Source organism: Fistularia commersonii, chromosome 30, assembly GCF_037954325.1.
Source record: "Fistularia commersonii isolate RoL2024-O1a breed Wild chromosome 30, RoL_Fcom_v1.0, whole genome shotgun sequence".
NCBI classification, from domain to species: Eukaryota; Metazoa; Chordata; class Actinopteri; order Syngnathiformes; family Fistulariidae; genus Fistularia; species Fistularia commersonii.
This window is the reverse complement of record NC_141313.1, coordinates 10,368,098-10,389,695: the sequence shown is the minus strand read 5'-3', so window position 1 is coordinate 10,389,695 and position 21,598 is coordinate 10,368,098. Positions and strand designations below refer to the sequence as shown.

The window sequence follows — 21,598 nt, the reverse complement described above, 5'->3', positions numbered from 1 at the left end:
TTTTATTTTCTTGAAAATCGCGGCTTAAATGAAATGGGCTTTCCTGTGTATTAATAATCGTCTATACAGACGTATGGACAGTGCGGCATGTGCATGTATTTCCTCCAAACAAGAAATGTGACACATTTCAAATAATATCATTTTAAATAATCATTAATGTGGCATTCATAGTAGCATATTTCAGAATAGCCCAGAATGCAGAGGTACCCTTTCATAAAGCCTTTTCATTAGCCTTTTTTTTTTATAATACAGATGTAGACAGATGATGTTTGGTTTCATTTAATGTCTGTAAGACTGGGAATGACACTGACATCAACCTGTGTTAGTAATAATTATAGTCTATATGTACTGGTAAAAAATTAAATATTCCAACAACAAAAGACTAAAAATCTGTATTTTTTTTAATGACAAGCAGATTGTGGTGGCATACACTGAATAATATAATGGTGAATAAGCTTACATTTCCATACACAATTATTACAGAATAATTCAAACGGGAGTTCTTTTGACACATTTCCCAGAAAACCACAGCATGAGACAATATGACAGTTATCAGTATACAGCAGAAAGTTATGACAACAGGATATATATATTAAATATAAAACAAGTTAGCGAGAGTTAGTAATGATAGACTGATTTCCATTTATATATACTGTGTTTTGAGGTATGCCTCTAACTGAAACAACTAAACGCAGATGCAACACATTTCCATTTTGGTTGCAAACTCTCAGTTTTGTTGATTCTATTGAGGCAGCATACACAATGTCTGGTGCCTGGACTGAAAACAATGCGTCTTTTTACATGTTTTATAAAAAATAAATCATTTTCTCACTGCTTAAATGATATTAACAAAAATAAAGCTCTCATGGGTTTATCTGCCACAAGTCAAAATATTAATAAAATATTGTGTTTATATCAAATTAAAAGGAGTTCTAAATAGGATACATAAAATAGTTTTAAATACACAGCCCCCACATCGGAACAAGGTAGAGAGCACCAGTATATTGACAAAACCAACAGAAAGGCAGGCATGGAAAATTTGTAAAAAAACCCCAAAATAAAACAATGTCAATTGCTCACCTCTTTGCAAGGATGATAAATGGTTGATTCCTATTAAATAAATACATACAACTCAAGAGAGGGTATATGAAATAGTGAAACTGACATACTCTGTTGTAAAACAGATCATCAGTGCTTTCCCTGAAGTTCAAGACGGTGTATTTTTTCTAAGAGATAGAAGGAATTCTACCCACATTCCTTCGTAATCAAAAAAGGAATTGTTCAGCACTTGTATAAAAGATTGATCTTTTATAATTCACACTGGTCCTAGCTTTGATACAATAGGAGGATAAAGATTGTTTATGAGTGTTTACTTATTGCTACATAATACCCTTTTGTGAACTACTTAATGACTGATTCTACAAACACAAGTAATATGCTAAAGTAATCACTTAGTTCATATTTAGAATCAGTTGACAACTCACATTTAGGGGAGATAATCTTTTATCTTAGAGGTTCTGCAGCTCACCAAATGGGACACTGCTGAGGCCTGACAGGGTGTTGTGAATTTCAAACTGTTCTGAAAGCATCCAACTGGAGAACGATATATGATTATATATTTTGGGGGGATGTTAAATGTCAGTGAGTGGAAAACATACGTTAAATATCAGTTAAACATATTCAGATACAGAGCACGAACCAACCAGGTCTAAAACTCATAATTATAGCTATAAAACTGACTATACCAACGGTTTGTAGTGCATATTGTTCAACTTTTTGAGACGAACTTCTAAGCACTTTCAAGGCAGATAAGTCAATACATCCTTTCTCACCATATGTGAGTAGTTTCTGTAAATTAAATTTACAGAACTTAAATTTAAGTTCAAAATCAACCATTTGTGGATGAATATACTTATATGTAAACATGTATATAAACTTCACACAGTATCTGTTTTGATTGCCAATTGGATGGCTTTCATCCATAACTACAGTATTTCAAACAATTTGAGGAAAAATGAACCAAATGTCATGGTGCTGAGTTATTATGAAATCCAGACTGGTCTACTACTATTAGGGGTTAGAAGCATTAGTTAGGTTAGTCAAGATGCACTTACGGTTTGGCAGCATGGCAGATAATGCAGACAATAACAGAAGACACAGGTTTCCAGTGACAAGGACGGACTCATGAAAAAATGATGCTCAAATATGATACACAAACAAAATGTAAATTAAAAACATACTTAGAGGCTAAAGCTACAGCATTCTATTACTGTTTGAAGCTTTAATGATTGAGGGATACCATTTCTTTCTCAGGTAGGAAGCACCATAAAGCCTACAGTACTACAGTACCATTGGACAATTGGACCACATGGAACCAGTTCAAGGTTATATAGTATATGTAGCATATAGTCTTTGGGTAAGAAAATAGCAACATCCTAAAAAGCTAGTCTTTATGTGATAATCAACATTCAGATTTAACAATAAAGTCTTACATTTAATTTCTCTAGGACCACATCATATAACAATCATAACTGTAGCCAAAGAAAAACTAATAACAGCAGGAAGTGCACTGATTGGAAACAGGAGGAAAACCTCATAATCCTGAAACACCATTGTGTGACATTAACAGAAACACATAGAACAGAGATTACACTACTAGGGTTAGGCAAAAAATACTTTTATGGGATTAGTGCACCAGTTCTAATAGTAGATAATAATAATAAAGAGAATATTTAGATAGCACATGAGAGGGTAGGATCTTCATGGTTGGGGGTTTTCTTGCTTCAGCTTGCACAGGAGGCCACCTGGAAAATGAGGGAATGGGTGAAAGAGACCATCACTTTGTTTCCTTTGTCATGTGGGCCAGTTTGACTTGAATATTTGACCGAGTTTGAAGGTAAAGTTGTGCTGAGCTAACACAACATGTGTCACAAGAAATGTGCAGACTGTTACCAAGCTGTTAAAATGCACTATGATCAAACAACTCCTCGATCAAATAACTCCTCAGCTGCACAGTATAACCTTGAGATTTATCTATACCCTGGTGTTTGAGCACTCTGGTTCACTTCTCAACTGAAAGAACCTCTATGGAGGTGCTGAGGTTGCAAGTCTTTATTTAGGCTGCAGATGTCAATATTTTTTCCAGTTCAATATTCTATCCATTACTCTAATAATAAACTACTTCTGTTTGTTTACCTTTGTTAGAAATAAAAACAAAACAAAAAGCACACACAAAAGAAGATTAGATAACTCCCCAACATATAAACATGTTTCCACTCTCCAACATTGATTCCAAAATGTTGAGGCACGACATAAATGTAAATGAAAAACATATTTTAATTACTTACAAATTCTATAATTAACTCAACATAGTAAACTTACAACTCATAGTATCAAACAGTCAAATCATATACTTGTAATTGTTTTAAATATGATTTACAGTGTGGACAGGAACCTTTTTACCAGTGTGTTACATTGCCCATTTTTTACAAATTTTGTTTATTTAAAAAGTTTCAAAATTGAAATGAGTGGGCACTCTTGCTTGACAATTGAGTTCAGTTGTTGAAAAAGCCCATGGTTTTTGTTGCCATATATTGTATATGGAGAGTAATTTATTATCTTTATCACTTGTCCTGCACTTAGGGTTGCGGGCGTGCTGGAGCCTATCCGAGCTGCAACTGGGTTAGAGGCGGGGGTTCACTGTACCAATCGCCAGTCGATCATGGGGCCACATATAATGACTTACAAACCATTCTCCCTCTCTCATTCACACAGACATGGACAGAAGGCAGGTCAGTCTCGAAACGTGATTTGTTTCTACTGATCCACAAATAAAATAAAATTGTTTGGCTTTGTCTTGCTGATATAATTAGGGATATCCCCTCCAAAAATATATATTGTAATTTGGCCAAAAATATACAGTACATTGGTTTAAGATCTATATGTATCATTCAGCAGTCATCAGCAGTCTTTGAGCCAAAGAGTTGAGCTTAATTATAATCTGAAATGACAACCTGTGAATAGGTTAACATTTTGTGTGAGTCTATCTCATGGAAACTTGGGCTCAGATAAGTATGTGTGGTCCGTCAATGTCATTGAAAATTTGTTGAATATTGCTTGATTTGATGGCTTGTGTTGCAGGTGACAATATTGCGAGGGTTCCTGGTGGGGTTCCCCCTGGACTGGTTGCCAGTCCATCTTAGGGCCATCCACATATTTATATATAGACATACATTCAGACATCTGAGCCATTTAGGGTCTACGATTTAACCTACTGCACATTTTTAGAGTGTAGGAAAACCTGGAAGAAAGCCACGCAGACACGTGGAGAACATACAGATGCTATACAAAGAGCCCCATATAGTTGGAATCAAACCAAGAGCCTAGCAGCGAGGTGCAAGGGCTTACCATTGCGGCGCTGTCAACTTGTAGAAACTTGTTGACTTTTAGTGCAGCTTGAGAGACCAAATGTTTTGAGCATTCAGTGTCGCTTTTTCCCCTTACATACTTTTTCTCTTTATTTTCCGAATATGTTGAAAGTAATATGACCTGTAGATGATCCTTGCTTGTGAAAAACAGCCTCCCAGTCTTATGTTGAATTGTCCCAATTCTAAACAAATTTTAGTTCCCACAAGATGGATGGATGAACAGCATTAATATTGTACATTTCTAGTCTACTGACTCAACAAAGAACTGACTCTCTAAAAGCAATGTTACTTTCACCCATTCACACTTTGCTTAATGGTCATTTCATTATAGTGTCTATAATGCACAAATATACTATAATGTCTTCGAAAAATAGGGGGATTATAGTGCAACTGGGCATAGGACCACTTACAACATATAATTTTCAAGGACAAATTGCATTTTCACACAATTTCAATTTGCTCCATGGGTCAGCTGTTCTCCAGGTCTTCTAGGGACATATAGTGATCTCTTTTGGTGCTAATTTAAACACAGACATTAGTTACCAAATATTTTCAATATGCCCCATCCCCAGTTTCTGTCTAGACTAGGGGTCGTCTTGGATCCCTCTGATGCGGCTCTCTGTGGCTTTTAAAAATAATTAACGAGTATTTAACTAAAATTTATTTCATTTTAGTTCATTCATTTTTAAATGTAATTTTAAATTAGAAGATTATGGGGATCTTGTAACATCTTAATAAAACGTGTTAAAATATTTTTGTTGCTCTTTCTGCCCGTGCCAGTAACAGGATGACAGCACTCAGAGAGCTGATGGTATTTTTGGTTTGTTGCTGGTGGATAACTGAAGTTCGGCTTTTTTTTTTTTCCATAAACTCAAATAGACATTGAGTAATTTGCTTAAACATAACCTTCATTCCAACTCCTTTTTTCAAAATGTTTCATTGCATGCAGAAATATAGTTTCCCTTTCTCTGCGGTTGTTCATCGATTTAAAAAACTGCAACACATTTTGTTTACACGTAGCATAAAGGCAAAAAAAAATTTAACGTTATATGCCGTGTTAATTCATTTTAAATTTCAAAATGGCTGTGTGGCTCCCAGTATTTTTTTTACTGTGGGGAAAGGGGTCCAAATGACTCTTTGAGTGGTAAAGACTATGCCACTGAATAGGTTAAAGTCAAGTAATTTGAGTTACCTTGTGTTTCGAGATGCCTCAATATACAGCCAATTTTGAACAAATAACATTTCTACTTCATGAAAAAAATAACCCCTGAGATTGACTGACGCCCAGCCTGGTGCATACATTCATTTCCATACATAAATATGTGTGTGAAAAAACCTGGAAAGCTAATAAAAAGTTCTAATAATGGAGAGCAGATTTTGTTGATATCAATGATATGCTCTGAGGGGATGTGTTTAAGAGCCAACCCATCCAATAAGGTTCAGCAGTGCATTTGCTTTCTACTCCAATGAAACACTGCAACAGATATGGAGACAGCAAACTACATAGTCAACATTCATCATCACTTTTGTACGTGCCTCTATTACAAAGAATAAATTAATGTGCCTCATTTTCCCCAAAACAATAAAATAAATTTAATACAATGTAAAAATTGAAAAGTAAAATGTCTGTCAAAAATTAACAATACTCATGCAAATGTGTATGTTAAGTCATACCTGGGAAATGTTGACCCCTGTCAGTTTCTCTACTGCATCGGGAAGGCGAGAAAGGATTTCCAGCACTTCACCTGACAGTTTAGCTGCACCCACCTCCCCATTGCCACTGGACACCAAGGTAATCTTCTGGGTTTCACATAAAGGCTTACTGATCTCTTCAGCCATCTGGTACAGGACAGCAAATACTGAAAGGTTAAAACTCCTTAACTGCTTCAATGGCAGATGAGATATGAGGAAAAGGGAAGCATCAGAAAAAATGACCTATAGATAATACTCTATATAACAAATGTTTAAATGAGCATCATAATTACTTGTTTTACATAATTTAATATCCAGAAACAAAACTTTGGATTGGGTTAGGAGCTGTACAAGGGGCTAAGATGGTCAGGTGCAGTTTGAGCTGGGTAGTGGCTGAAGATTCTAGTCCACCATCCAGCATCTCAGGAGGGGGACCAGGAGCAGTGACCTCTCAACACTGTGTATAGTGAGGAGGGGGCGCCACTGACCTCGACTCAAAATGTTGTGGATTGGTGGAGGGAATATTTTTAACTAACACGTCTTCCAATCAGAAAGTAGAGTCTTGGGACTTGGGGTGGGCTCTCCTGTCTCTGAGGCTGAAGTCATTGAAGTGGTTAAATAGCTCCCTGATAGATGGATTTGTTTCCAGTGAGGATTGGGCTCAACCAGGGCTGCCCTTTATCACCTTTCTGGACAGAATTTCTGGGTTTAGCTGTGGCTTTGGGGAGATCCAGTTAGAGGCCCCCAGGATTAGGTCTCTGTTTACTACAGATACTGTGGTCCTGTTGGCTTTATCCAGCAGCAATCTTCAGCTCTCACCGGAGCAGCTTACAGTTGAATGTGAAGTCAAAAATCTGAAGGCATGATCCTCAGGTGTGGGAAAAAAGGTGGTTTACCCTCTCCAGCTCAGGAATGAGATCCTCCAGATCAGTGTGGCATCAGTAGTAATGTGTAATCTCAATCGATCTATTGTGATAAGATAGACGTTCCTACCCTCACCAGTGGTCATGAGCTGTCATTAGTGATCAAACAAATTAAATCACCGATTCAGGGGCTGGGCTGAAACAAGGTTCCTCAGAGTGTCTGGGCCCTCTCTTAGAGATAAGGTAAGAAACTTGGTCTACTAGGAGGGACTCCCAGTAGAGTTCCTGTTCATCCACATTGAGAGGAGTCAGATGAGGTGGCACATCCCACAGCGAGGAGACTCCGGTAAGACACAGGACATTATGAAAGGGTTGTGTCTCTTTCGGGGTATGGAAAGGCTTCGGGATTATCCCAGAAGATCCCAAAATGGCCAGGGAGAGGGAGGTCTGGGCCTCTCTGCTTAGTGTGTTACCCAATGACTTGACCCCGAATAAGACGCAGAAGATGGATGGATGGCTTGAAGGTTTAGGTCATGTTAATATTTCATGTGCAGATTACATGAAAAACTGTGAAAAATGGATTCCTGCCTCCTCCTAGTGTGTTGAAGTGTTGTTGAGCAAGACACTGAACCCCTAACTGCTCCCCTGGTGCTGGTGGACAGCATGGTTCATCCATAATGGGTTAATTGCAGAGAACAAATTTCCCCATGGGGATTAATAATGGATATATTATTAATATAATTATTATTATTATTAAGATATCTAACAATATCTGCAAAATGTAAATTAGATAGACCATACTTATAGGGACTTTTAGGATGTGGAACTAGAGTAACAAATTAACAAATAAAGTAAAAGAATGATGAAAAAAAAGACTGCGACTACAGTGGTAAAGAACTGTAGCATAATAGTCCTCACCAGAGGCAGTTTCTCCAGCAGCATGTCCACCATGGCACCGTCTCTGTACTGTTGGAAGGCCTCTGCCTTCTTCGACATTTGCTCTGATTCAGCACGACCCTTGACTTCCACTGCAAATGCTTCAGCCTCACCCTTAATCTGATAAAGAGAAAAGTTAGATATTTATAAATACTTGTGTGACTGACAATAGGAAAACTTAACTTATAGGATAAATACTGGAGGAAGCCCATTATGTAACTCAATTTAAGTCATTAGTGCTCAAGAGTGTCAAAAAGGCAGTAAGGACATTTGACTCACCCTGATGGATTCAGCTTCAGCCTCTGCCTCCATGATCAATTTAAGACTAAATAGATACAAAGAAAGCTAAATCAAGCACAAACACCTATTGCATTGGTGGACAACTGAATCGATAAGATGTAGAACACAATTCGGCTTATTTGAAAATCTCTAAGACCAAGGAGGTGGAAGTGGACTTTAGGAAGAATCAGAGGAGACATATACCAATCACTATCCAAGGGGAGGAGGTGGAGATAGCGGACCCCTACAAGTACCTTGGGGTGCACAGTAACAATAAACGAGACCAGCCACATAACACAGATGGCTCAGAGGGCCAGAGCAGGATGTTCTTCCTGAGGAGACTGAGGTTGTATGGTGTCTGTAGCGGGCTCCCCAAGACCCTCTACTTGTCCATGGTAGCCAGAACACTCTTCTTCGTTATAGTGTGCTGGTGGGGCGGTGCCCGGAGTGGCATTATTATCATAATAATAATATTTTCTTTAATTCCAATTCTAATAAGGAAACCTGTGCACCCAAATCTGTCAGCTGATAACTTTTCTTTACATGATCAGACCTAACTGCCTTATCTGTATTAGCCTTCATTGGTTAGTTTCAAAGGCTGCACTACATAAAAGAAGAGTAGGAAGTATAAGTTACAGGTAAATTCTGTTGATACTTTGGGTTGGCTAAGTCATTACAGAACAGAAAATTATGGACACTAACAAAAAAAAAAAAATCTTAAACAAAAGCAGCTTTAAGTTTACGACAAAAAAGCAATTACACCACCATGCTACAAAAGCAGCTGAAAAGGGACAGTGAAACCTACCGCTGAGCTTCAGCCAACTTCTCCAGGCGATACTTCTCAGCCTCTGCAGGTTTCTTCACTTTGGCCTCCAGCTCCTTTTCTCTGCGGGTGATCTCCTGATCCTGCAGCATGATCTGCTGTGTCCGCTCCACCACTTGAACCTGCATCTTCTCTTCTTCTATGCGCTGCTTTGTCTTTGCAACCTTAAAGGGGGATTGTATTTGATAAACAAGTTAAGAGACCCTTGGTTGTACTGACAGAAAAAGATTTTACATACAGTCACATGTCGTCGCATGTAAAACCATGTCAGTCTAACGCAGGGGTTGGCAACCTTTACCACACCAAGAGTCATTTTGACCCGTTTCCCCACAGTTAAGAAGACACCGGGAGCCATACAACCTTTTTGAAATTTAAAATGAATTAACACGGCATGTAACTTTAAATTTTTTTTGCCTTTATGCTATGTATCTAAATGCACTGTGGACAGCATGTGACAATAAACACTTTGAATATATAAACAAAATGTGTTGCGGTGAACAACTGCAGAGAAACAAAATGACATTTCTGCAAAAATACTCAATGTTTATTTGAGTCCTTGTATTTCTGAAAAAAAAAAAAGCCAAAATAAGCCAAATTATCCACCGGCAGCAAACTAAAAATGCCATCTTCTCTCTGTACCGTCATCCTATTACTGGCATGTGCCGTCGTTTATTACGTCGTTTAAGTACAGTATATTACAGTACAGTTTTGACTCATACACACCTGCAGTTGGTAAGCCATCTCAGATTCGGCCTTCTTGGTGTAGACTTCAATGTCATAAGCTGCCTTTTTCAACTCATAGTCCCTCTGGGCCTTTGCCATATCTATTTCATTCTTGAACATAGCAGAGACCTTCTCTTGCATTACATGAGCTTCCTGCATGGAAAAAAAAATAACATTTTTTAACATTTACAACACCGAAACCAATATTTTTAAGAAAAAAAAAAGTCTGACATCTTTAACACTGAGTCAATTAAAAAGCGCGACGGACAAAATGTAGTCAACATTTATTAATTCATTATTTGCAATATTATATTATATTATATTATATAATATTATATAATATTATATTATATTATATTATATTATATTGCTTCTCCTGCAGTCAGAGGGTGAGAGGAGAGGCACATTCTGGACACAAGTCGATCACAAGGCCACATAGAAACCTACAACTCCTGACTCCCTTATTCACATGACTAGGCAATTTAGGGTCTCCAATTACCATACTGAATATTTTTTGACTCTAAGACGAAACCAAAGATCCCAGAGGAAACCTATGAGGACAAGGGGAGGACATGCAAAATCCACATTGAACTTTCTCCTCTCAGAATTGATCCAGAAACCTTCCTGCTGTGAGGCAGAAGCGGTAAGTACTGGCCCACCACATGTAGTAAAAATATCAAACAGTGTAAAACAGAATGCTTCTTTGCAATGTGTTTGATTTGAATGCCATTGTGCAAAATGATGTGCATATGAATGTATTTCATATCAATCTATCTAAGAGCACTGCTAACACATACAATGTTAGCTAGTCTGAAACCATCTTGAAATGTTAATAGATAGTGGGTTCTACATAGGACAGAGGATAAAACTCACAGTCTAAACCACAAATAGGAAATATTTAAGAATCAGCACTGCATTGCAAAAACTTGCATCTCTCTCTTTCACTCACACTCACTCACTCACTCACCCACACACAGTAAATAGATAACTAGTTATGTAAAAGATTGGCTAAAATACACACAATTGTCAATAGTGAGGCATTTTATATACACAGGAAGAAGGCGGATATTAATGCAAAATGCAGTGCCTCAGAGTGCACTGAGCATCAAATAGATTAATTAATTGATGAAAAAGCAGGAAATTGTTAAGGGACTTTGCTTTAACATTCAGTATCTAGAGTTCACCAAAGCAAATGTGCCAATCAGAGAGATGGCCACGAGGAAAGAAAATTTGGTGCTAAATGCTCCCTTGTTTCCAACAGAGGCAGATGTGAGAGAGGTTGTGTCAAGGGGTATAAAAAGCTCTCCAGTAAGGCTGCCGGCTCATTTCCTCAATCTGGACATGTACATGTTTTGGATGGAGGCCAGACTGGCATCATTTATTTTTTTCTCTTAGGCCCTGAAACATTTTGCTGTCTGTTCCTGTGTAGTCTGGACAGTGCACAGAACAGACTGGGAAATTACTGTTTGGACTAAATTATCAATACATGGGGCAGACTCATCATCCTGAGCTGATGCAGAAAGTCAAGCCTTCGGGCTTCTTGAGATGGTGTCTTTGTTGCCCACCCTATTTATGTGATTTAAATGACAACTTCTACTTCTGCTCTTTAAGGAAGGGATACGATTTGCGTTAAACAAGACAAATGCAACCTGAAGAAAACTGCTACTATGATGCAGTTCAACAGTAGCTCAATATAAAAAGCTAAATATTCTTGATCTACTACAGACCACTTTACTTTAGTTTTAAAAGCATTTTTCAACCTTGGTGACTATAACAAATTTCTGTGGGTTATAAGACACCAGCTGGGATCTGCGAACTGCCACAGAGGAATGTACCGAAAAAGAAAGCATCTGGACATACTCAGTCCCAAGATCCTGGATATACCATTGAGATCGACCATATACTGATTCAAATATCATCATATGATATTGTAAATCCATAAAAAAATAAAATTAAAAAAAAGAAATGAAGCTGGTGGCCTGTATCAGTATGCTGACATTTAATGCCAGCTGGTCAAGTCAGAAAAAGTAAACACAGGGAGGAGTCAGAGGGAGCAAGACTTAACGTTGTCTGTGGAGGTTCTCTGTCGTCTGGTTCATGGCAATTGTCACCATTCTGAACTGAAGAAGCCTCTTGGAGTAGGGGTGAGGGGTGAAATGTCTTCAAGTAAAGAAACTCAAGTCCATTTGCGAAGACAAGACGATTTCAACAAGACGACTTGGTGCTATTTTTCAGATTAGCATCAAAATATAAATCTAGGTTTAAAACTGTGCAGAGGTTTATACTATCTCACTACACACACACACACACACACACACACACACACACACACACACACACACACACACACACACACACACACACACACACACACACACACACACACACACACACACACACACACACACACACACACACACACACACACACACACACACACACACACACACACACATATATATGTAGAAAGAATCCAAGATCAACACACTGTAATACTTAAAACTACAGCTTATTCTACAATGAATCTGTTGATGCTATTTCTTCATCTGGAACTTATAAGGTGATGAAGTGACAAAATATCAAAGGTTAATATAATATAATATATAATATAACACATTTAAATGAACCCATGAAAAGAACCAGGAAAACCACCACCCCTCCCATTTGGTCAAAGGATGTGTGGTCTCTCCTAGTGCAGTAAGAAAACCACATCTCGGGTACTTTAAAAATGTCCAGATCATCAGCGAAAATTAGGAAATCAGGAAATCAGCAGCAAGACTTGTTACAATTGAAAATAGCAACAAAGTTAAAAGGGCCAGCCATATAAGTGACAGGAAGGCCAGTTGATGGATGTTAAGAGATACTTTGTCTGGTTAACAAAGCCAAGGGGAATGTCCTGTGGTTTTCAGTTAACCTTTATTGTTAATTCAATTTTGTATAAACCATGGGCCTGCTTGGATGGAATTAGATAGTATGAAGTAGATAGTATGCACATGGGCAATAGCTACAGTCATGCACTCCAGCTAAAAAAGCTGTGCAAAAACTTGCAGAGCTCTTTACTCATCAAGGGCTCTAGTATTTTATGTGCAACTAAGCGGTTGAGTCTACAGTTGTGACCAAAAATACAAAAATATTGATAATGTTTATTAGCTACGACCAGATGTTGATAAAATGACAAAATATTTAAACAGAGCACTTCTGTTAGCAGGATGGAAATACAAAGTTATCTAAGACCATGCTACATATTATTCACAAATCTACACCTGTTGAAAATGTAAATAACATATATATCATGCAAATACATGCAGCGCAGCACACATTACACTGATATATTACTGACAGTCATTGATGAAAGATTTCTCTTCTTTTCCAAGGGAAACAAAACCAGATCAGACTGCAGCCAATGAGTGACATCCATAAAATGTGAAGGTTCAACTAAAATACTTCACAAATTCTTAAATTGGACACTGATAAATGCTTAAGCCAGCAGGCATGGCACTGAAGTTTTGTGGAAAAAAAATGTAATTGCACATAAGACAGTTACATCTCACCCTGATCGCAGCATCTCTCTTGTTCAGTGCCTCTCCAATGCGAGCATCCTTTTGAACCTGGGCTGTGCGGGCCTTCCCCAGAGAATGTAGGTAGTCCTAAATACAGATGATTGGGAAAAAACAGTATTATTAATCTTAATATAGTAATGGCTGAATGAGAAAATCAATTAGATACAGGAAACACATGCTAATTGCTGTCTTGTAATCCAAAACATGTATTTTAAAATTCTATTCTTTAACAATACTTAGTTCCTAGTCCTTATATGTCATTGGTGTATCGGCAGTTTCTGTTTCCAGCACAATATTACAATTAAATAAATATAAAAAAATTGATTTGTGTCATCTTATGTTGGTCAAAAAAGAGTTTAAGTCCCCTGTTGAAAATTGGAATATTGTGGCTACCTGGTCATCATGAACATCCTTGAGGGTGTAGCTGACTACACTTATGCCCATGTTTACCAGGTCAGACGAAGCGACTTTAAAGACCTGCTCCGAGAACTTTTTACGGTCCTTATATATCTCCTGTGAGGGAAGGAAAGTGACAGACTTTGAGTACTAATGGAATAATGCATAGTGCAATAAAAAGCTGGACTGCTCTCAACACTAATTACTGTTGTGCAAGAGTCAAACTGGGTAACCTCAACACTGACCACTTTACTCATACAGTAAACACCCAACTTTGTATTTTGCTGACTGTGTTATTATAGTGTACTAGCATCCTATCGCTGAGGTGTAACAACATTTGCAAAGACAAGTTCCTTGTTTGTACAAACATACATAAGGCCATTATTGCTGATACGGATTCTGGTTATTGCACAAGCGAGTTGTTATTTTTACTCAAGGTTCCACCAAGCAGTTTTTAAACGATTTCAATATAGGCATAAATGAAAGTAAATGTCAACAAACTGTTACATTACTGGAATGAATCAAATCAATGGAATAAAACAATGCCTCTGGCTCTGCGAGAAGAAGGAAAAACAGAAACTCAAGGCTTATCGATTTTCTGAGTGCATCTACAACAAAAGTGGACAGAAATGAAAATTGATAAGTATCGTCTTTAGTGAGTGTTCTGAAAATTCAGTTTAAACTTATTTGAATGAAATCACTACTGATACTCATTGTTTCTCATGTTGGGATTCGTTGTATTAGCAAGAAGCCAACATGACATGCACAAAAAAATAGGAGATTGTATATATACAGTATATAGGTATATATATAAAATTCTCACCCCCCCCCACACACACACAGACAATGACATTTTTAAAGTTATGCTCATTTGTAATAACCATGAAGCATCACTTTAATTAATATGGATTATATTATCTGATAAATGTATTTCTATATCCAAGTAGATGCTGTGATCAATGTGAAAAACAGCTTCTGAATATCATGGCATGGATTATTTACAGTTTCACCAGACCCTAAAACCCCATCAAAGATACAATGCATAAAATCTGTTAAATTATCAACCTTTTGACTGTTACCTCCACAGTCAGGCGGGCAATGATGGCTCTCTGGTGTCCCTCCAGTGTTTCCAAGGCGATGTGAGAGATTTCAGCTTCAGACTTCCCCATGAACATTTGGCAGGCTGCAGCCAGCATCTCTTTATTCTGACCCTGAATCTTCATCTGGAGGAGAGCGTAACTATTTATCAGTGATCACAGTGGAACACACTGGGTAAGTTACTGTTTTCCTTCTCATTTAGGCAATGTTCTGCCAACAAAAAGCAGGATAAGACATTGTGCTGATATCAAATATGTTACGGGTTGATATATTTATTATATTGGTTAGATTGCTGGTTGGCTTTTTTTATTGTTATTTAATAAGTGTGCTATAGGACTGTGGATTTCATGTGAAATAAATAAAAAGTTCAAATTTAAAAGAAGCACTTTTACTGTTAAACCTTTTAGATAACATTCACTGTGTTTCCTTGTCTGTTAAGTATGGGCTGATGATTTACCATAAAGATCATTATTTCACCACTTTGCGCTCTTCAATTAACTATTCTGTGCAATTCATTGATCAAGGAACAAGAGACATTATACTTAATGTGATTTGTAAGAAAGACTGGTGATTCCCCTATTTTTGCACCGCTTGTATGAAGACAGAAAAGTCTCACAAGACAATAAACTCTAGTGGTTCATGAATGATGAGAATACAGCCTCAGAGCGGCACGGGTCAGTGTCTCCCTGAGCCGGTCCCAAGCCCGGATAAATGCAGAGGGTTGTGTCAGGAAGGGCATCTGGCGCTAAACTTTTGCCAAAACCAAACATGCTAATAAAATGTAATAACCAGATCATACCGGATCGGTTGAGGCCCAGGTTATCAACAACTGTTATTGGTACCCATGACCAAGAGGGAACCAATGGAAACTAGGCTACTGTAGGTCAAAGAAGGAGAGGAGGAGGGTGTGGTCGGAAGCAGAGAGAGAAGAGGAAAGGCAAGAGTCTGGGACGGACAGTAGGGACTTTGAATATTGGGACAATGACAGGAAAAGGTAGAGAGTTGGTCAACATGATGCAGAGAAGGAAAGTGGATACACTGTGTGTCCAGGAGACCAGGTGGTAAAGAAGTAAGGCTAGAAGCTTAGGAGCAGGCTTTAAGTTGTACTATCATGGTGCTGACAAGAAGTGAAATGGAATAGGAGTTATCTTGAAGGAGGAGTTTGTGAGGAATGTTCTGGAGGTGAAAAGAATGTCAGAAAGACTTATGATTCTTAAACTGGAAATTGAAGGTGTAATGCTCAATGTTGTGAGTGGCTATGCCCTGCAGGTGGGATGTGAGTTCGAGGAGAAAGAGAAGTTCTGGAATGAGCTAGATGAAGTGATGCAGAATATCCCCAAAGAGGAGAGAATGGTAATTGGTGCAGACTTCAATAGGCATGTTGATGCAGGCAATAGAGGGGATGAAGAAGTGATGGGCAGATTTGGTATACAGGATAGGTACACAGAGGGACAGATGGTGGTACATTTTGCATAAAGGATGGAAATGGCTGTAGTGAACACTTTTTTCCAAAAAAGAAAGGAACATAGGGTAATTTATAAGAGCAGAGGTAGGCAGGAGCATCCAGGAGGAGCACGCAGGTAGACGACATCTTGTATAGACAAGGTAACCTTAAAAAGGTCAGTGACTGCAAAGTAGTTTTAGGTGAGAGTGTAGCTAGACAGCATAGGATGGTGGTTTGCAGATGACTGGTGACAAGGACGATCAAGAGGACAAAGGCAGAGCAGAGGACAAAATGGTGGAAGCTTAAAAGGGAGGAGTGTTGTATGGTTTTCAGGGGGGAGTTAAGAAAGGCTCTGGGTGGTCAGGGAGAGCTTCCAAATGATTGGACAACCACAGCTAGTATTATCAGGGAGATAGATAGGAGAGTACTTGGTGTGTCATCTGGAAGGAAAGTAGATAAGGAGACTTGGTGGTGGGATGAGGATGTGCAGGAGTATATACAGAGAAAGCATTTAGCAAAGAAGAAGAAGTGGGATACTGAGAGGACTGAAGAGAACAGACAGGAGTACAGGGAGATACAACGTAAGATAAAGATAGAGGTAGCAATGTCAAAACAAAGGGCGCATGATGGCCTGAGTGCTCAGTTGGACGGTAAGGCGGGAGAGAATGATCTATACAGGTTGGCGAAACAGAGATGAAAATGGAAAGGATGTACAACAGATCCGGGTGATTAAGAATAGAGAGGGAGGTGTATTGACAGATGCTAGAAGAGTGATGGGACGATGGAAAGAATACTTGGAAGAGCTGATGAATGGGGAAAATGAAAGAGAGGCAAGGGTAGAAGAGGTATTGTATTGTAGAGCACAAAGTAGCACAGATTAGTAAAAGTGAAGTGAGGAAGGTATAAGAAGAGGATGAAGAGTGGAAAGGCAGTGGGTCCTGATGATATACTTGTGGAGGTGCAGAAGTGTCTAGGAGAGGGAGCGCTAGAGTTTCTGACTAGTTTATTAAACAGGATCTTAGAGAATGAGAAGATGCCTGAAGAATTGAGACCAAGTGTGATGGTACCCATGCTTAAGAATAAGGGGGGTGTGCAGAATTGCAGCAACTATAGAGGGATAAAGTTGATGACCCATACGATGAAGTTATGGGAAAGAATAGTGGAAAATAGACAGACAGCAGAAGTCAGCATTTGTGAACAGCAGTATGGCTTCATGCCTAGAAAGAGTACTACAGATGCATTACTTGCTTCGAGAATGCTAATATAGAAGTACAGTGAAGGCCATAGGGCTGCATTGTGTTTTTGTAGACCTAGAAAAAGCATATGACAGGGTGCCTAGAGAGGATTTCTGGTATTGTATGAGGAAATCATGTATGCTAGTTGAGAGACAGTGGTGTGATGTGCTGTAGGGGTAACAGAGAAGTTCAAGGTGGAGGTGGGACTCCATCAGGGATCAGCTCTGAGCCCCTTCTTGTTTCCAGTGGTGATGGACAGGCTGACACATGAGGTTAGACAGGAATCTCCATGAACCATGATGTTTGCAGATGACATGGTGATCTGCAGTGCTAGCAGAGAACAGGTTGAGGAAAATCTAGAGAGGTGGAGGTATGCGCTGGAAAGGAGAGGAATGAAGGTTAGTCGCAGTAAGACAGAGTATATGTTTGTGAATGAGAGGAACTCAGGTGGAACGGTGAGGCTTCAGGGAGTGGAGATCAAGAAGTTGGAGGATTTCAGGTACTTGGGGTCAACAGTCCAGAGCCACGGAGAGTGTGGAAAAGAGGTGAAGAGACAGGTTCAAGCAGGTTGGAATGGGTGGAGAAAAGTGTCAGGGGTACTATGCAATAGAGGACTATCAGCCAGAATAAAAGGAAAGGTGTATAAGACAGTGGCAAGAGCAGTGATGCTTTATGGCCTAGAAACACTTACAATGATGAAAAGTCAGGAGGCAGAGCTAGAGGTTGCGGAGATGAGATGCTAAGGTTCTCTTTAGGAGTGACCAGGGTGGATAGGATCAGGAATGAGTCTATCAGAGGAACAACACATGTTAGATGTTCAGGAGAGAAGGTCAGAGAAGCAAGACTCAGATGGTTCGGACATGTACAGAGGAGGGATAGTGAATATATTGGTAGACGGATGCTAGCATTGGAACTACCAGGCAGGGGGTCTCGAGGAAGTCCAAAGAGAAGATTTATGGATGTAGTGAGAGGGGATATGAAGGTAGTTGGTGTAAGAGAGGAGGATAGAGAGAACAGGGTTGGATTGAGGAGGTTGATTCGCTGTGGCGACCCCTGAAGGGAAAAGCAGAAAGAAGTAGAAGATGACAGAGAGAGGGAGACAAACAACTATTTACCCTCTCATTTACACATTTGAGTCAGAACTGTTTGTGAAGAAAAGTGTATTTTTGCCCTTCATCAAGGCACATCTACACATGTTTCTGAAATTGGCTTTGGAATCCGATGTTTGGGAACATTCAGTCATTAATTTTCTCTACCACTTATCCTGCTCTCAGGGCCATGGGGTGGCTGGAGCCTATCCCAGCTGTCACTGGGCGAGAGGCGAAGTTCCACCTGGATCAATCACTGGGCCACATGTAAAGACATACAACCATTCACACAGTCATTCACACATCATATAGTACGAAGAACCATTCACTCTCCCATTCACATGTCTGGGCAGTGTTTCTCAAAATACCCTACTGCTTGTTTTAGACTGCAGAAGGAAACCTGCAAAGACAAGAGTAGAACATGCGAACGCTACACAAATAGGCCCCCTGTCGGACCTTCTTGCTAACGCCACATTCCCACCCTCTGAGGGAATCATGAAGTGTTCTTTTAACTAACTATGGCTGTCTCTAGAAATATTTATTTGAAATAAAGGAATGAATAATGCACATCATAGGAGATGGACCAATATTGCATTGTAAAAGCAAAGAGTGAGAGGGGGGTTATCTTTACCCTCTGTGGGCATTTGTGGAAATGTGTTGGACAGATACTGTGCATATGTGTGTGTGGGTGTGATCGTAAAACAGGCAGAGGCGGTCTTGTAATTCTTCAACAGCCATGTTCAGCCAGAATCAGACAGAATTAAAGGAAAGGTGTACAAGACAGTGGTGAGACAAGGGATGCTGTATGGCCTAGAAACAGTTACAATGTGTAAGGTTCTCTTTGGCAGTGACCAGGATGGATAGGACCCCCCCTCCTCAGGCACACACACACACACACACACACACACACACGCACACACGCACACACGCACACACGCACACACGCACACACGCACACACGCACACACGCACACACGCACACACACACACACCACTGACCTGCGCTATCCCTGTGACAGATATGGGCACTCCCTGGCGAGTGTAGACTTTATCACTCTTCACATTCAAGGTCAGCATGTTCAGGGAAATCCTGTGAAATCAAATGGAATTAGCGCAGGACAGTATTGGAGAGATTTATAGATGTGAGAGCAAAAGGGAGGTTTATGGCTATAGTGAAAGACGACATAAAGTTAGTTGGTTTGAGAGAAGAGGATGCAGGTGGCCGACCCCTGAGGGGAACAGTTGGAAATACTTGATATGTACAAAAAGATTATCAATTAAAAAATAAACAAAGAAAAAAGGCAAAACTTTTGTCAGGCTGTATGCAGGTAATGTGTGTCATAAGAGTTCATAGTATCATATACATGATTTAACATCTACCTCTGTATTTGTTGAATGCAAGGCAAGACGAACACTCTGCCACCAGGAATCATCAGGGGAGGAGAGCGACAGAATCCTGAGGGTGAGGAAAGGCTAAGATGACTAGTATCAGGGCCTGGACAACCATTTTATATAGACATTGTGTCTGGATTCAGGCACATTTCAGCCAATTTTGGTATTGCTGCCTATGGGGATAGAAAATAAATAAAAACCAAAGTGCTTATATAGAGGTCGTTAATTTACCTGACACCACCATGGCTTCGTTTGGACCACAGGTGTAAAACATAACTGCCGTTTTTCCCTATACACGGAAGAATAAAGGCAGATTTAAAGATATACTAGTGTCTGCTAACATCACTGAGATATTATGACTTAAAATTGGTTATATACCCATAAATATATCCAACAGAGGGGCGGTGCAGGGGTGTGGCAAAAACAACTATTGCGTAGCTACATGAATAAAAAAACGCAGCGCAAGTACGCCCGTTGTTTGGTTACAACCTACTAGCTAGCAAGAGTACACGAATGACTCGCTAAGCTGACGGTTTACGCCTTCCCTTAGCATCATCCATTTGGTTTTTTTTTTCGTGTTTTCTTTTTTTTATATTATCAAGCAATGACAAAACGTTTCTCTAGGGAGCATATAGTTTGGTACTTACCAATTTATGTAAGTGACGTTTCGGCTTGGGAAGAGTGGGGTAAAAATGACGACGGTTGATGTTTGGCTAACAATATTGCAATTTGTGACAGGTGACAACCACAGATGTGATGACGCCGAGGGGGAAAAGAAGGGCGACTGCGATTGAAACGCCCGTGTTTGACCGTGTCTGTGTCCGCCATCTTGTGGCACGGTGGGGAACAACATCCCCATATGGGAACTGGATTCGTGGTAATCCATTTAATTCAAATATAATTTCATAGTTTTCGTATTAAAAATGTTTTTGCGAAAGTCTGTAGTTTATCTTGAGTGTTCTGTATTTTTAATTATCACACGATTTTATTTCCAAGATGTCTTTTTTTTTTTAAATCACGGAACAATGGCAAGACAAATTCAAGACAAAACGTGCAGACTGGATAGTCTTTCTTGTTTTCCTGACTGTTTGTGAAAAATCAGTTCTAATACCTTTAGTTACTTTTGACTTTTGTACGACATTTCTAAATTTCTAAAGCCCAACTATTAAACCTCGTTTCACGTAAATTCTCTGAGTAATGCTTTTTTCCATTTGAGTACCATTTTGCCCAAATACCAAAGAAGCACTTTATAAATACAGTTATTATACACCGTACATCGTACTTTTGTCTATTGCACTAAAAAGACAGTCTAGGTTAATATAAATTTCAACAGTGAATCAATACTAAAAAAACACGTTCCTCTGCTTATTTTTGCTGATATTGTTTAGTACTTTCTTCCCCATTACTAATTAATATCTCAAGTTATTAAAAAAAAAAAGCCATCTTTTTCAGCAGAATTAATTCGGCCAATAAGGGAATTCCACTAATTTTCATCCTCCAATTTGTGAGGAAAGTGATGACGACACTTGCGCTCTGTTTTCTTCCGGTCCCTGTATTTTAGCACAAGAAACCCCATAAATGAAGCAGCCATTCACCTTTTTGCGCAGCCAATTCAGAGCGGGAGCGGATTGGAAATCCCAGG

The 21,598-nt window shown here is 39.2% G+C and overlaps 1 protein-coding gene across 1 annotated transcript; it reads right to left on the bottom strand.

Moving 5' to 3' along the window:
• Nucleotides 1–383: 383 nt before the first annotated feature.
• flot1a (flotillin 1a) lies at nucleotides 384–20,726 on the bottom strand. Its single transcript, XM_086178018.1, has 13 exons — nucleotides 20,604–20,726; nucleotides 20,188–20,245; nucleotides 19,945–20,020; nucleotides 19,564–19,654; nucleotides 14,779–14,922; nucleotides 13,697–13,816; nucleotides 13,295–13,390; nucleotides 9,744–9,896; nucleotides 9,003–9,184; nucleotides 8,198–8,243; nucleotides 7,901–8,038; nucleotides 6,102–6,266; nucleotides 384–2,804 (listed from the first exon to the last, which is right to left on the bottom strand). The coding sequence occupies exons 2-13, from the start codon at nucleotides 20,228–20,230 to the stop codon at nucleotides 2,784–2,786; spliced, it is 1,275 nt and encodes a 424-aa protein (XP_086034144.1). The 5' UTR covers nucleotides 20,231–20,245; nucleotides 20,604–20,726; the 3' UTR covers nucleotides 384–2,783.
• Between the last annotated feature and the right edge of the window lie 872 nt (nucleotides 20,727–21,598).

What these genes read in the sequence shown, in the direction of transcription:
- flot1a (XM_086178018.1), bottom strand. Translation starts at nt 20,230, where the DNA reads ATGTTTTACACCTGTGGTCCAAACGAAGCCATGGTGGTGTCAG. An exon ending in TGCATTCAACAAATACAGAG is followed by an intron (nt 19,655 to 19,944) that starts GTAGATGTTAAA and finishes TTGATTTCACAG; the next exon opens with GATTTCCCTGAACATGCTGA. An exon ending in CAGGGGTCAACATTTCCCAG is followed by an intron (nt 2,805 to 6,101) that starts GTATGACTTAAC and finishes CTCATTTTCCAG; the next exon opens with GTGGCCTCCTGTGCAAGCTG.